Source organism: Pseudonaja textilis, chromosome 3 (genome assembly GCF_049901715.1).
Source record: "Pseudonaja textilis isolate UNSWEBS1 chromosome 3, rPseTex1.2, whole genome shotgun sequence".
In the NCBI taxonomy this organism is placed as follows: domain Eukaryota; kingdom Metazoa; phylum Chordata; class Lepidosauria; order Squamata; family Elapidae; genus Pseudonaja; species Pseudonaja textilis.
In genome coordinates this window covers 197,152,209-197,169,708 of record NC_141992.1, presented here as the reverse complement: position 1 = coordinate 197,169,708, position 17,500 = coordinate 197,152,209, and the positions used below count along the sequence as shown (strand labels likewise).

The 17,500-nt window shown below is 45.4% G+C and overlaps 1 protein-coding gene across 1 annotated transcript in view; it reads right to left on the bottom strand.

The window, feature by feature from the left end:
• Positions 1–17,500, bottom strand: part of ADGRB1 (adhesion G protein-coupled receptor B1) — a 268,637-nt gene that overhangs the window by 91,777 nt on the left and 159,360 nt on the right. The window contains exon 17 of the mRNA XM_087931808.1: positions 7,777–7,969. Coding sequence (XP_087787934.1) covers positions 7,777–7,969 — 193 coding nt within the window. The remainder of the gene's footprint in view (positions 1–7,776; positions 7,970–17,500) is intronic.

Here is a 17,500-nt window from a genome sequence, read left to right as displayed (position 1 = left end):
ATGTGAAAGGTCACTAAACAAACTCTTGTAAGTCGAGAGCTACCTGCGCTCAGTAAGGTGGGCAATATGTTTGGTTTACGTTGAAGGCAGGTGCAGTTATTCGTTAGTTCAATTTAGGCGTCACCCAACTCCTGACTGCCTCTGCGCGACTCACAAAACAACGCAACAATAAAAATAACCATCTCCACAAAACAATCAACAGATGGCAAGGATTTAAACAAATGCCGCACGCCCAGCAGGACCTCCCACCATCCTTACTCAGAGCCTGGGAGAAGATCCAGATGTTGAAAATGCTTCAGAGCAGGATCAGGTCTGGAATCAGCTCGACAAAAACTAGTCAAATCTTGTCTTGTGGGGATGATCCATCCTCCAAGTCAGGGTTGTCCCAAAGGTGCTTTTATTTTTTTTTTTCAAGAGACAATGGGGCTTGCTGGTTTTCTTCTTTGAAGACATTTCGCTTCTCCATCCGAGAAGCTTCTTCAGCTCTGACCGGATGATGGCGAACGGACGGAGTGATACTCCTTGAAGACAGCTGGCCATTTGCCTTCTTTTTAAAGAGTCGTTGAGGCCACTTGGAGTTTTATCTGTGTCCTCGGGGTCACTTGAGTACTGCAAATGGGTGTTGGAGCCTTCTTGGAACTGTTCCACACCCATTTGTTGCACTCAGGTGATCCTGAGGACACAGACAAACCTCCAAGTGGCCTCAATGACTCGCTAAAAGGATGCAAATGACCAGCTGTCTGCAAGGAGTAGAGATCCTTCCATTTCCCACTATTCTGTTAGAGCTGAAGAAGCTTCTTGGATGAGAAGTGAAACTTCTTCAAAGAAAAAACAAAACAAAACCAGAAAGTCCAGCCGCCTCTTGAAAAACAACAGTAAAATCTTGATTTAAAGTACACGTGGTCCTTGACTTACAACAATTTATTTAGTGACCGTTCAAAGTCACAGCATCGTTGAAAAAAGTGACCAGTTTTTCACACTTCCAACCACTGCAGCGTCCCCACAGTCACATGATCAAAATTCAGATGCTTGGCAACTGGCATGTACTTATGACTGTTGCAGTGTCCTGGAGTCATATGATTCCCTTTGGTTACCTTCTGACGAGCCAAGTCAATTGGGAAACCAGATCCGCTTAACAACCATTTGACCAACTTACCAAGAAAAGGGCATAAAATGGGGCAAAACTCACTTAACAACCGTCTCACTTAACAATGGGGTTCATGCAATCCCCTTCTGACCAGCAAAATCAATGGGGAAACCAGATCCGTTTAACGACTGGGTTAGTAACCTTAAACAACGAAATGGTTCACTTAACAACAGTGGCAACAAAAGATCATCAAGTGAAACAAAATTCACGTCAGAATTTTGTTTAGCAGGATAAATTTTGGGCTCAACTGAACAGCGCAGCAATCCAGGGCTGGAAGGGAGGTCATCTAGTCCAACCCCGTTTCCAGCAGGAGACATCTGGGTTATTTTGGTGCCTCACCCAGTTACAGGACTACCAAGCCACGCCCACCAAGCCACACCACTGTAGTCATACAATGAGGACTACAACCCTCAACTTACAACTGTTCATTTACTGACCATTTGAAGTTACACGCTTGGACGGCTGGAGGATTCTGGGAGTTGAAGTCCAGACCTCTTAAAGTCACCTGGGTTGAGACACATTGCTCTAGAACAGAGGTCTCCAACCTTGGCAAGTGTAAGACTTGTGGACTTCAACTCCCAGAGTTCCTCAGCCGGCTTTGCTGGAGGATTCTGGGAGTTGAAATCCACAAGTCTTAATAGTTGTCAAGATTGGAGACCTCTGCTCTAGAACAACATTTCTTCCACACTTGGTATCTGCAGGGTTGAGGGTTACATTCTCCTGCTAGATGTCATAAGACTTAATACCTAAAGGTGACATTATCACTGGGGCCTCACCTGTTTCCAGGTGTGTAGTTTGTGGCCGGTGTCCCCACACTCTGTCACCAGTGTGACAAATTCAGTGGTTTCTCCTACACTGGATCTTCTCTTTATCTAAAACAAGGTTCTTCAAACTTGGCAATTTTAAGACTTGTGGACTTCAACTCCCAGAATTCATGAGCTAACATGACTAGAGGAAGAATTCGGGGAGTTGAAGTCCCCAAGTTTTAAAGCTGTCAAGTTTGAAGACCCCCTGATCTAAAGAATGAGAAGATACCACGATACTCATCCATTTCTTCTTCCTCATCAGTGGAACTCAACCCAGAAAATAGGACCATACAGGGAGAGTCCCCAACTTGCAACTTTTCACCGCCATGATATAAAAAAGATGTGGAAACTCTACAAAGAGTGCAGAGAACAGCAACCAGGATGATGAGGGGACTGGAGGCTAAAACATACGATGAACTGGTTGCAGGAAGTGGGCCTGGCTAGTCTAGGGAAGAGAAGGACCAGGGGAGACAGGAGAGCAGCCTTCCAATCTTTGAGGGGCTGCCACAGAGAGGAAGGAGTCAAGCTATTTTTTAAAGCACCCAAAGACCAAACAAGGAATAATGGATGGAAACTGAACAAGGAGACATTCAACATGGAATTAAGGAGAAACTTCCGTACAGTGAGAACAATCAACCAGGGGAACAACTTGCCTCCAGAAGTTGTAAATGCTCCAACACTGGAAGTTTTTTAAGAAGGGGTTGGACAACTCATCTCGCCTTCTGCAATCCGTCACTCTCCCTGTGTCTTCGACAGCTGACATGTGACGATTATCAGCTGCACCACAAAAGCAGGAAATAAAGATCAGTAGTGGCCAACAGCAGAGGTGTCGGAGCAAACCAGTTCGCTCCCAGATGATCTTCGGAGCTACCAGTTTGGTCGAACCAAGCCGAACTGGTAGAATCTCACCCCTGCCTAGGAAGGATAATTAAAATGGATACAGGTAGGATCCAGCTTAAGACCCAGTTCTGAAATTCCAACGGGCTATTTCCTGAAGACCCTTTTCATGCAATTTCCCAAAATTTGGAATGAGACAAAGTTGGAGTGCTTGCAAGTTATGGTGGAAAAAAAGTCAAGATAGGACTCATGGTGATGAGGTCAAATCTCACTGCAGATTAAACTGGACAGCCATTTGTCTAGAATGGGAAAAGGTCTTCTGCTTAAGCAGCGGGTTGGACTAGAAGACCTCTAAGGTCCCTTCTAAGTCTGTTATTCCTCCCGTTTCTGCCCAGAAACTTTTAAACCAAATCTGCTACAGTCAAACCTGACTTGAAGGAGACCTAACATAGATGAACCTTGATTGACCTGTAACAAACCAGCTTCAAACTGAACCTTGGCTCATTGCAACAAATCCTTGTTAAGAGAAGCCACACTTTGTCTCAGTTCAGGCAACACAACCAGATGTGGTGTGTGTGTGTGTGTGTGTGTGTGTGTGTGTACAAAAGAGACAGAGAAAGAAACTTCTCAACTTTGGGAAGCAAACAAAGAACAGAGGAACAATCTAAGCCATTAAACTGATCACGGGTTCTTCCTGCAACGATAAGCCAGGGTTTAGATGAACCAAAACAAAAAGAGAGAGGAAGAAACAAGGTTGAAGAAGGAGGAGCTGCAGCTTAAATTGTCCTCTCTTCAACTTAGGTGCCTTCTAGAAGTTTGGAGGCTTATAAAACGTTGTGACTTCTTGGAGGACGTCAAACCCGCACTGTATATCGGACATTTAACACAACTGAGCAGGTTCTGAGATATTTCTTGAGAAAACTCCTACCATAGAATTCCCTGTGCCTCCAGGTTCAAAATTCCTTGGCCTGGACAATCTGGAACTGCACTGCCCGCGGTCCGATCTGAGCATAGTTCACAAAATTGTCTGCTACAACATCTTGTCTGTCAACGACTACTTCACCTTCAACCACAATAATACATGGGCAAACAACTGATACAAACTCAAGGTAAACCGCTCCAAACTTGATGGCAGAAAATACGATTTCAGCAACGGGGTGGTCAATGCCTAGAATGTCCTACCTGACTCTGTTGTTACAGCCTCAACCCCTCACAGCGTCAATCTCAAACTGCCTACCGTGGGACCTCACTCCATTCCTAAGAGGTCCTTAAAGGGGGCGTGCATAAGCGTACCAGCAGGCCTACCCTCCCTGTCTTACTGACCCCATTTATCTGTATTTACTTCCTTTGCTCTTGTTTATGTTCATACCTATACTTGTTATCTTGTACATGTTTGACAAACAAGCAAACAAATAAACATACATGGGGAAGACACGAAGAATGGAGGCTGGAAAGAACATTGATTTATGGTTATTGCTGAGTTGGTTCAGCTTTGAGGTCACTTGGGTCACGACCAACAAATGACCAAATTGGCAAAACTTTGGTTACTTGCCTCACCTGCCTTCCTCCTTCCCTTCCAGAGGGATACAATCAAGATCAAGTGAGGTACTAATACCATTCTATTAAGCCTTAGTAAGACCACACCTAGAATACTGCATCCACTTTTGGTCACCACATGATAAAAAAAGATGTTGAGACTCTAGAAAGGGTGAAGAGAAGAGCAACCAGGATGATTAGGAGTCTGGAGTCTAAAACATACGATGAAGGGTTGTAGGAACTGGGCTTGGCTAGTCTAGTGAAGAGAAGGACCAGAGGAGACGTGAAAGCAGTCTTCCAATAGTTGAGGGGCTGCCCCAGAGAGGAAGGAGTCAAGCTGTTCTAATAAGCACCTGAAGGCCAGACAAGGAATTGACCAAGGAGAGATTCAACCTGGAAATAAGGAGAAACGTTCTGACAATGAGAACAATCAACCCATGGAACAGAAAGTTGCCTTCAGAAGTTGTGGGAGCTTCATCACTTGAGACTTTCAAGAAGACATTGGACTGCCACCTGTCAGAAATAGTGTAGGGTATCCTGCTTGGGAAGGGGGTTGGATTAGATGACCTACAATGTCCCTTCCGACTCTGTAAATCTCCAAGAAATGGGACAAGGGAGCAACTTGGTGGCTTGGATGTTGTGACGTTTCCGACTTTGGGCATCCTTAGAAGGACCCCGTCCTGCCCACCATCCTTCCAGATCTTCCCCTGCCCCAATTCCAGAGTCTTCGGGCCTCTTTCTAGCTTCAACAACCTTGCACTTTGAAAGCCACTTCAGTGCAGATGTTTCCATGGCAACTAGTGGACCAAATACATTAGTGTTTCTAATAATATACCTATCTGGGAAAAAACCTGCCTTTTTCCAGGAAACCTCCTCTCGCCCATCTGCACCGTCTTCTCCCTTTACCCTTCCTTGGCCAGGGACGGAGAAGAGAGAGGAGAAGCTCAACCCAGAAGGGTGGAAAGCTGAGAGGGTGGAATGAAGACAGGAACATTTTTAACTTGACCAGCCTGCCTTCCCTGGAGGACCTGTCTACTGCACGAGTCAAAAAGAGGGCCGTGAAAATATTTACAGACCCCTCACATCCCGGACATAAACTGTTTCAACTCCTTCCCTCAAAAAGACGCTATAGACCACTGCACATCAGAACAACTGGACACAAGAAGAGTTTTTTTTCCCCCGAACGCCATCACTGATGTGGATAACAATGTATAAAGTTTTATTTTATGTTTTTAAAATTTGGAAACTTCATAAAATTTATTTTTTTAAAAAAGAAAAGAACAACTAGACACAAGAACAGTTTTTTTCCCCGAACGCCATCACTCTGCTAAACAAATAATTCCCTCCACGCTGTTCAACTATTTACAAAGTCTGCATTACTATTACTATTAATCTTCTCATCACTCCTTCATACCCATCCCCTCCCACTTGTGACTGTATGACTGTAACTTTGTCACTTGTATCCTTACGATCTATATTGACTCTTTCCTAGTATGATTTGATTGTTGATTGTACCCTATGACTATCATTAAGTGTTGTACCTTCTGACTCTTGACAAATGTATCTTTTCTTTTATGTACACTGAGAGCATCTGCACCAAGACAAATTCCTTCTGTGTCCAATCACACTTGGCCAATAAAGAATTCTATTCTATTCTATTCTTTCTTTCTTTCTTTCTTTCTTTCTTTCTTTCTTTCTTTCTTTCTTTCTTTCTTTCTTTCTTTCTTTCTTTCTTTCTTTCTATCTACCTACCTACCTACCTACTTATCTGATTGCTTGTTGTGCCCTATGACTATCATTAAGTGTTGTACCTGATGATTCTTGACTCTTGAAGAATGTATGATTTCTTTTATGTAACCTGACAGCATCTGCACCAAGACAAATTCCTTGCGTGTCCAATCACACTTGGGCAATAAAGAATTCTATTCTTTCTTTCTTTCTTTCTTTCTTTCTTTCTTTCTTTCTTTCTTTCTTTCTTTCTTTCTTTCTTTTCTTTTCTTTTCTTTTCTTTTCTTTTCTTTCTACCTACCTACCTACCTACCTACCTACTTATCTGATTGCTTGTTGTGCCCTATGACTATCATTAAGTGTTGTACCTGATGATTCTTGACTCTTGACAAATGTATCTTTTCTTTTATGTACACTGAGAGCATCTGCACCAAGACAAATTCCTTCTGTGTCCAATCACACTTGGCCAATAAAGAATTCTATATATCTATAGCTACATAACACCAGTTTGCTAAACCAGAAACAAAGCTAACCTTGGGAAAAAAAAGACCAAACACACACAAAAGCAAAAATAAAATTACCCTTATCAACAGTACATTCCTTCTGATTTTGACAGAGCCAATTTTAACCGTTCCATTTCCTCGGCCCCAACTTTCTAGCCAGCATCCCACCATTCCTGGAAAGACACATCTGGGCCAAAGCCACATCCACACACCCTTTCATCCAAATAACCGGGGCATTTTTGTTTTTTTGGGAGCCAGACCAAAGCTTGCACCCTTTCTCCGACTACCCCACCACCACCACCAAATGTGGGTGTGAGAGAAGGATGTAGAAGGCAGGCAAGAACTTCGAGACCAAGCCACCACCTTTGGAGACCACCCAAAAGCCTCTCAGAGAGTTGGAGTCAAATCTGGAAGTTGAAGCTGGACACCGGCCAGCCGGTGGAGGAGAAAGGAGTGAAGCCGCCAGCGCTCCTTCGAAAGACCAACCAACTCCCATCCTTGATTGCTGCAAACCTCCAAAAAAGGCCTGGGGACCCGGCGAACTCTCCGAGCATCTCGGCACGGCTGACCCATTGGCAAAACCCCTCCCCCAAGCAAAGCCAGGTGCCCCCCCCTTCCCTGACCCATCACCAAGGAGCCCAGAATTTTACTGAGAATAGGGGGGATCAAAAGACAGGAAAAAAAGAAAAAGAAAAGAGGGTGATATTTTAACGCAGTCACAATGCCCAGCGATTATTCAGGTCACCGGTTCTCAAAAGAGGAGCAAAGGAAGGAGGTGGCCTCTCCTACAGAACACACCTCGCAAACGTGCAAGATTGTGCGACCGCCGATGCACAGCTCGGAGATGTGCAAAGGCTAAAAGAGAAAGAGAGAAGAGAGGTTGCTTTCCTCTAGCCGGGCATGCATGCAGTCACCATCTCCCCGACGCGCTAATCTTTGCAATGCACCCACCAAGAGAGAGAGAGAGAGAGAGAGACATAGATACACACACACACCCCAACTCTGCCACACGCAGGCGTGCACCGAGTAAGCTGGAAATGTCACAGGCTGGACTGTGGGGGGGGGGGGTTTCCCCTCCCTCCCTTCCTCCCTCCCTTCCTTCCTTCCTTCTTTTCTTCCTTTCCTCCCTCCACCTTTTGGGCAGAAGCCAAAGGTTTGTCTCCCGCTCTGGCTGGCTGGCTGGCTGGCTGGAAGAGATGCTCCTTTGGCAGGGACTTACCATGTCAGCAGCGATCTGGGCTAAGATGGCGAAGGTAGAGATCCGGTCACAGGAGCATTTGGTTCGGAAAGGATCGATGAGGACCGTTCGGCAGCCTTTCCAGGACCAGGCGCCAAGCTGAGATGGAGAGAAGGAGGAAGAAGAAGAGGAGGAGGAGGAGGAGGCGGTGGCGATGGAAGAGGAGGAGGAGGGTCTGTGAAAGGAGGGAGGAGGGGGAAGCGAGTGCAAAGGGGGGAGAGAGAGAGACACACAGAGAGAGAGAGAGAGAGAGAGAGAGAGAGAGAGAGAAAGAGATGGGCACACATGAGGAGGGGAGAAATGAGAGAGAGAAAGAGAAAGAGAGAAAGGGGACAAGAGCGGAAGAGAAAACAAGCATCACCAACACATTGCTGAAGGAAATACCACAACCACAGTCAGCCTCTCGCCCCCCACCCTCCCTCTGGTGCTCAGGGTGTATGTCTCACACACACACACACACACAAGGTGGCAAGGAATGCAAACAGAGGCAAGACAGCCCTCCACCCACCGCCAAAGTGAGTTTAAATCTACATTCCTGCCCTACTTCTCCTGCTGTCCAGCCAGGAGATTTGCACCTCAAAGGCCCTCACTCAGGTCTCGGGCCACCCTCCCCCGTCATCTCCCCTTCCAGCCTGGGTGTTTCCTTTTAGAGAGGAGACCACCAGGAGATCTCTGGAAGTCAGGAAAAGCAGCGTGAGCCCCTTTAGGATGCAAGCTGGGCTCGGAGTGGGCTTTTGGAGGCTTCCGCTTCACCTCGAAGGTCCTGCACATCTCCTAGGCATCCTCGGTGCATAACTATGCACCCGCACAAAAGTCCAGAACCAGCACTACCCACCTGGCTGCTTGGGGCTCAACGCACCTGAGTGTGAGCAGCACAATTTCTCCAGCTGCGAGTCCCTCACCAACGTTCCCTCTCCTCCTTCTCTCCGAAGGCTGCTCACTTTCAGCCACCAACTTGCACACTCTTTTCCTTGTGGCACTTATCACCTCCAGCCCACACCCCACACACACCCCGCCTCTTGGCGTGACACATCACCCTCTGTCACAAACCGTGACTCTCCAGCGTGCGGCAAATCCACTTCAATGTCCACGTGGCATGGCTTCCCACACGCTCTCTCTCTCTCTCTCTCTCACACACACACACACAGATAAACAGCTGTTTCCACACCTACCATCGTTCCGTATTTGGAGGGCCGTTTCACACCCGGCACGTGTGGGGGAGAAAAACGGACTTGTGGCTGGATGGATACACACCTCAGCATGCTACCAAGGACTGCGAAAAGCAAGCCACGGGTTCCACTGAACAGGTGTGCACGTATCCAGTTCACACCTTCCAGTCTCAAATGCACACCACTTTCCAACAGGTCAGAAATGGTGTAGGGTCTCCTGCTTAGGTCGGGGGTTGGACTAGTTCAGTGGTCACCAACCAGTGGGCTGGGGACCACTGGTGGGTCTATGAGAAAATTTTGGTGGTCCACAGAGAAATGTCACCCCCAAAGCAATTAATCCAGGTTGTGTGAGAACACAAGGCTGCGCCGCCCACATGGCCCGCGGGAACACAAGGCTTGCATCGCTTGCATTGTGAACAACACGAGGTAGTGAGGGAGGGGGGAAAGGGGGGAGGGGGAGAACTTGCTCCACTCGCCCCACGCGCCTGGCCTGGCCACCGGGATGCTTCTTTCCGCTTCTTCCGTCTTCTGCTTTTGGCTGCACGCAAGGAAAGCAGCAGAAGTCTTTCTTTCTCTCCCCCAAACTCTGCCAGAAATGAGTCTTTGGGACCCTGCAAGGCCTCCTGCTCCAAGAGGCTGCGCCGGCAAAGACTCATTTCTGGCAGAATTTGGGGGAGAGAAAGAAAGACTTTTGCAGCTTCTGCTGCTTTTCTTGCATGAAGCCAAAAGTCTCTCTCTCTCCCCCTCTGAGAATGGAGCTGGAGACGGTATCCTGCGATCCCAAATAAAGAATAATCGATCGGTAGGAAAACGGGGTGGGGAATTTTCCTGCAGACTTTTTTTGCGGATTTTCCCAGGGTCTCTGCTGTTTTCTGCAGAGACCCTGGGAAAATCCACCCCAAAATTCATATTAGCGGTCAGCGGGATTTTAAATTATGAGTTTGGTGGTCCCTGAGGTCCAAAAGGTTGGTGACCCCTGGACTAGATGACCTACAAGTTCCCTTCCAACTCTGATTATCTGTAAATCTGTAAAATGTCATTTGACAGGGCGTGTTTGGATGGGAGGGGGTCCCGCTGGGGGTCTACAGGCAAGTCCTTGACTTACAACAGTTCATTTACTTACCGTTTGAAGTTTACAATGGCATGGAAAAAAGGGTCCGATGACCATTTTTCACACTTACAACCGTGGCAGCCTCCCCCCACAGTCACACAATCAAAAATTCAGATGCTTGGGCCACCGACTCGCATTTACGACGGTCTCATCGTCCCGCATGTCTGTGGGGATGTCACATGATCCCCTTTTGCGACCGTCTGACCAGCCAAGTCCATGGGGAAAGCTGGATTCACTTAACAACTGGGTGACTAACTTCACAACTGCTACGATTCAGTTAACGATGGCATCAATTAAGGTCGTAAAACAGGGCAAAGCACACTTCACAAAAGTCTCACTCAGGAAGTAGAAATTTTGGGGGCTCAATTGCTGTTGTAAGTCAAGGACTACCCACACAACCATTCAGATGTCTAAGACAATGGAGAAAGGCTTCAGGCTGGATGGAAGTCCCTCTCTGGATTATATTTCCCTGACAAAATAACTCTATCAGAGTATATTCATGATTTGGAATTGGTAACAAGGTCAGCCAATGAACAGGCATAGCAACTGAGTCAGCCAACGAGAACTGTTTGGAAACTGAAACTAAAAGTAGCCTAGAAAACTAAAACTAGAAGTAGTCTAGGTGTGGCTCTATATTAAGCTCTGAAGCTATGTTACGCTTTGAGTCTGTCTATTGAAAAGGAAACTGCTTCCTGTTAGGGATTTTTGATAAGCAAATTTCCCAAAAAGCCAAATACATAACAATACACATCTTAACAGCGGCCAGATTAGCCTTCGCTCAACACTGGAAACAACATCAAACATCCATCAGATGAAATGATCATTGAAAAAAATTTCCAAATGTGTAGAAATGGATAAATTGACTTTGGCGCTAATAAACAAAGACACTTCACTATATTATGATAGCTGGAATTGTTGGTATAATTGGATTGACCAAACATAAATTATATATCTTAAGGCATAAGAGAAAAGTATTAACTTATAATAATGAGGCAGTGATATAAGTAAAGAACAGCTGTGGGTACATGACATAAATTAAGGTTATGAAAAAAAAAGAAGATCTTGCAAACTGTAAAAACAAGAATGCTTTTAACCTTCTCTTTCCCTTTTTTCTTTTTTCCTTTTTCCTTTTCCTTTCTTTTTCCTAAATTCTTTCCTTTTCTCCTTCTCCTCTTTTCTTTCCTTTCCTTTGCCTATTTGTGTATGTATTGTTGGTTGATTTTAATTGTAAAAACTAATAAACTATATTTTTAAAAAAAGAAAAGAAAAGGAAACTGCTTCACTCCTCTTGCTTGCCGGCTGAACTAAAGTAAAAGAGAAACTAACTTGCTTGCTTGCTGAAGACTGGGGGCTCTGCTCTGAACTTGCAACGTGTTTCTGTCTGAGTTTGCTCCACGTTGGAGAAATCTATGACTGGTTTGTAAAATCTACTGATTATGTTTATAAAGGAGTTAAATGAAGCATCAACATTTGTATTTATTTTTCGGGCACCGAATTAATGCTGCAAAACTCTAAACAAACTCCCCTCAAATTCAATTTTATTTTAAAAATTATCCCCTGCTTTGCTAAATCTTCCTCTTCCTCCTTCTCATCGCATATGTCGTTCTGTTTCTGCATCCTCTCTCCAAATAATGTCATTCAATACAAGCGCTTCCACACAGGTCATCTTTGATTTAGGATCACAACTGAGCCCGACATTTCCATCCTTAAGTGAGACTTGTCCCATTTTATGACCTCTCTCACCTCAGTTGTTAAGTGTATCACCGCGGTTGATCGGTTTGTTATTCAGTTGTTAACTGAATCGGGTTTCCCTCACTTGACTTTGTGCGTCTGAAGGTTGCAAAACAGGAATCCCGTGACCCCGAGGACCCTGTGGCCGTCATAAATATGAGACGGTTGCCAAGCATTCCCAATTTTGATCACATGATCACGTGGGGAGGCTGCAATGGTCGTAACTGCGGAAAATGGTGATAAGTCCATTTTTTTTCAGTGCTGTTGTAACTAAACGGTCACTAAACGAACTGTGGTAGTTCGAGGACTTCCTGAATGCAGGTAGTCCTCGACTTATAACAGTTCGTTTAGGGATCCTTCAAAGTTAGAACAGCACTGAAAAACATATCCCAAAGGTGCTTTTTTGGGGAGGCAACAAGACTTTGTAGGGTTGTTTTTTTTTGAAGAGGTTTCGCTTCTCATCCAAGAAGCTTCTTCAGCTCTGAGAGGATGGTGGGGAATGGAAGGATTGATATTCCTTGCGGACAAAGCTGGTCATTTGCATCCTTTTAGAGAGTCGTTGAGGCCACTTGGAGGTTTGTCTGTGTCCTCAGGGTCACCTGAGAAGTTCAAATGGGTGTGGACCAGTTCCAAGAAGGCTCCACACCCATTTGCACCACTTGAAATCTCTACAGACTTTCAGCCTTGAAAAAAAATGACTTATGACTATTTTTCACAGTTGCGATGTGATCAAAATTCAGGCGCTTGGCAACTGGCATGTACTGATGACTGTTGCAATCTCCTGGAGTCCTGCCATCCCCTTTTTGCAAAGTCAATGGGAAAGCCAAATTCACTTAACACTTAACAACTGTTTTTTCAACGATTAAGTGATTCGTTAAACAACTGTTTCAAGAGGTCATAAAACGGGGCACATAACGAACGTCTCACTTAGCAATAGAAATGGTGGGATCAATTGCAGTCGTAATACGGTTTGAACTGAAGAAACTTCTTAGAGAATAAGCGAAACATTTTCAAAGAAAAAAAATTATATATACACTGCTCAAAAAAATAAAGGGAACACAAAAATAAGACATCCTAGATCTGAATGAATGAAATATTCTTATGAAATACTTTGTTCATTACATACCAGAATGTGCTGACAACAAAGTCACACAAAAATGATCAATGGAAATCAAATTTAGGAACCCATGGAGGTCTGGATTTGGAGTTACACTCAAAATTAAAGTGGCAAAAAACACTACAGGCTGATCCAGCTCTGATGTAATGTCCTTAAAACAAGTCAAAATGAGGCTCAGTTGTGTGTGTGGCCTCCATGGGCCTGTATGACCTCTCTACAATGCCTGGGCATGCTCCTGATGAGGTGGCGGATGGTCTCCTGAGGGATCTCCTCCCACACCTGGACTAAAGCATCCCCCAACTCCTGGACAGTCTGTGGTGCAACATGGTGTTGGTGGATGGAGCGAGACATGATGTCCCAGATGTGCTCAATTGGATTCGGGTCTGGGGAATGGGCGGGCCAGTCCATACCATCAATGCCTTCGTTTTGCAGGAACTGCTGACACACTCCAGCCACATGAGGTCTAGCATTGTCATGCATTAGGAGGAACCCAGGGCCAAACGCACCAGCATATGGTCTCACAAGGGGTCTGAGGATCTCATCTCAGTACCTAATGGCAGTCAGGCTACCTCTGGTGAGCACATGGAGGGCTGTGCAGCCCCCTAAAGAAATGCCACCTCACACCATTACTGACCCACTGCCAAACTGGTCATGCTGGAGGATGTTTCAGGCAGCAGAACGTTCTCCACGGCATCTCCAGACCCTGTCACGTCTGTCACACATGCTCAGCGTGAACTTGTTTTCATCTGTGAAGAGCACAGGGCGCCTGTGGCGAATGTGCAAATCTTGGTATTCTCTGGCAAATGCCAAACGTCCTGCATGGTGTTGGGCTGTAAGCACAACCCCCACCTGTGGACGTTGGGCCCTCATACCACCCTCATAGAGTCTGTTTCTGACCGTTTGAGTGGCCACATGCACATCTGTGGCCAGCTGGAGGTCATTTTGCAGGGCTCTGGCAGTGCTCCTCCTGCCCCTCCTTGCACAAAGGCAGAGGTAGCGGTCCTGATGCTGGTTGTTGCCCTCCTACGGCCTCCTCCACGTCTCCTGATGTACTGGCCTGTCTCCTGGTAGCACCTCCATGCTCTGGACACTATGCTGACAGACACAGCAAACCCTCTTGCCACAGCCATCCTGGATGAGCTGTACTACCTGAGCCACTTGTGTGGGTTGTAGACTCCGTTTCATGCTACCATTAGGGTGAAAGCACTGCCAGTATTCAAAAGTGACCAAACCATCAGCCAGAAAGCGTACGAACTGAGAAGTGGTCTGTGGTCACCACCTACAGAACCACTCCTTTACTGGGGATGTCTTGCTAACTGCCTATGCTTTCCACCTGTTGTCTATTCCATTTGCACAACAGCATGTGAAATTGATTGTCAATCAGTGTTGCTACCTAAGTGGACAGTTTGATTTCACAGAAGTGTGATTGACTTGGAGTTACATTGTGTTGTTTAAGTGTTCCCTTTATTTTTTGAGCAATATGGTTATTCGGGTTTTCTCCCACGTAAAATTGGAAGTATCTAGGCAACGTTTTGATGAACTCTCATTCATCATTTTCAGGCTTGTGTCTTCGGCTCTGTGCTTCTTATTGTAATGTGAGCTTGCAGCTGCTTCTTCCTTTTAACTGCTAGTGGGGGTGTGACTTGACTGGGTGGGGGCTTGGCTGTGTTCTGATTGGCTGGGGGTATGCTCTCATTGGTTGGGGGTTTGGCTGTGTTCTGACTGGTTGGGGGTTTGGCTGTGTTCTGATTGGCTGGGGGTGTGTTCTGTTCAGGTGGGGGTTCGGTTGTGCTTGGTTGAATGAGACTTCATCGAAACGTTACCTAGATACTTCCAATTTTACACGGGAGAAAACCCGAATAACCAAAGATCCACATATATGTATGTATGTATGTATGATGTATGTATGTATGTATGGTATTCAGCTTTGTTCAGGTATTTTCCCACGTCATTGTAGTTGTGCTTTTAAAGTTGTAGCAATATTTCGGCAGAATCTCATCTGCCATCATCCGGCTTTTGTATTACAGAATACCTAATACAGAAGCCTGATGATGGCAGATGAGATTCTGCCGAAACGTTCCTACAACTTTAAAAGCACAATTATAATGACGTGGGAAAATACCCGAACAAAGCTGAATACCATACATGTAAGTACCCACGAAAACTTAAGAATATATATATATATATATACATACATACATACATACATACATACATATTATATATTTTTTATTTTATCTATCTGTCTGTCTGTCTGTCTGTCTGTCTATCTATCTATCTTGTGGATCAACTGACCACATGAAAACAGCTGAGTGACTCTGAACCTTCTCCTTCTCTCTCAACCCAACCTACCTCACAGGGTTTGTTGTAGTGGCGAAAATAGAAAGAAGAGGAATATCGGACATATTCACTATCCTAAGATATTTGTTAAAATAATAAAGGCAGTACACAAGCAATCTATCAAGCAAGCAAGCAAGCAAACAAATAAAAATAAGTTGAATCAGCACCATTTGAATATCAAAGGATGCAAAGAATGAAGGCTGTGACCCCAAGACTAACTTGATTGATCATTACTCAAAAAAGTGAAATGAAACCCAAAGGGGCTTTTTTCCAAAAGGTGACTAGACTTTATTTGTTTTTCCTTGAAGACGTTTCGCTCCTCATCCAAGAAGCTTCTTCAGTTCTGCCTGAACGGTGGACGATGGAAGCATTTAAGTTCCTGGTCATTTGCACTTTCCCTGAGAGTCATTGAGGCCACTTGGAGGTTTACCTGTGCCCTCGGGGTCACCTGAATAGTGCAAAGGGGTGTGGCATCTTCTTGGAAATGCTGAAGAACAACTACTTCACCAAGGCGTGGCACAATGTAAGAGAACAAACCCATCTGGTCAAAATTCAGAAGTCCATCTGCATTTAAAAGAAAATGGCCACTCTTTTGAAGACAATAAAGTCCACATTTTGGACAAAGAGGACTGCTGGTTTGAAAGAGGGGTCAGAGAGGCCACCTATGTCAAAACTGAAGGGGGAGGGATATGACACCACCTATCTTGTATCTACAACAGAGTCCTTTCAGCAGTCCAAAGATGTCATGCCCCTGGTGGAGCCTCACTCTGAGGGAGAGGAGGAACAGCCGACAGAGAGTGGGAGTGGGGCTCGGGAGGTTGTGGAGGAGGCTGGGGAAGGGCAGAGGCCAGCTGCACAGTCAGAGGAGGACCCAGGCCCATCCCCTCTCCATCCTAGGGCATGCAGGGAGGAGAGGATAAAGGAGAGACGTGGTCTATTTGGGAGGAGAGGGCCTTGATCCTCTTCATTGGCTGCAGCTGTGACAACTGAATAAGAGGTCAGACATGTGTACGGGCAAACACTGGCAACAAAGCGTGGAAATATCTCTAGCTTATGGTTCCTGTCTGAGTTTGGTGTCCTTCCCAGTGTGTGTTATTTGTGAACGTCCTCCAGTCCTTATCTTGCCTGGTTTGTGTGGCTTTTTTCCTTCTTCTTGTAACTGTTTGCGTGGGAGTTTTTTGTCTTCCGTCAAGAATATTTGGAGCTTGGAAGCAAAGTGAAGGAATAAAAGGGGCTTCACCTGTTTTCTGTGACTGTGTTTGTTTTGTTTCTCACCTTGGGTCATCACACAAGAAGGTTCCATACCGATTTGCACTATCCAAGTGACTACAAGGGAGGGCACCAATAGTGGCCTCAATGACTCTCTAAAAAGCATGCAAATGACCAGCTGTCTTCGAGGAATATAAATCCTTTCATTTCCCATCATTCAGTCAGAGCTGAGGAAACTCAAGATTGAAATAGATCTTAATAGACTTGAACACTGGGCCCTATCTAATAAAATGAAATTCAATGTAGAGAAAAGTAAAGTCCTACACAGGCAAGAAAAACCAAAAGTACACATATAGACTGGGTGAAACCAGGCTTAATAGCAGTCACTGGGAGAGGGATCCTGGAGTCTTAGTGGACAACCAGTTAAATATGAGCCAGCAGTGTGCAGCTGCAGCCAAAAAAGCCAATGCAATCCTAAATTGCATTAGCAGATGGATACAGACAAGATCAAGGGAGGTACTAATTCCACTCTATAAAGCCTTAGTAAGACCACACCTAGAGGACTGCATTCAGTTTTGGTCACCACACTATAAAAAGGATGTTGAGACTCTAGAAAGAGTGCAGAGAAGAGCAACCAGGATGGTGTGGGGACTGGAGGCTAAAACATATGAAGAATGGTTGCAGGAACTGGGCATGGCTAGTCTAGTGAAGAGAATGACCAGGGGAGACAAGATAGCAGTTTTCCAATATGTGCCACAGAGAGGAAGGGGTCAAGTTATTTCCTAAAGCACCTGAAGGCCAGAGAAGGAACAATGGATAGAAACCGAACAAGGAGAGATCCAACCTAGAAATAAGGAGAAAAAGTTGCCTTGGGAAGTTGTGGGAGCTTCATCACTGAAGGCTTTCAAGAAGAGACTGGACTGTCCTTTGTCAGAGATGGTATTGTGTCTCCTGCTTGGGTGGGGCGGGTTGGACTAGATGACCTACAAGGTCCTTTCCAACTCTGTTAATCTTATCTAACCTTCCAAT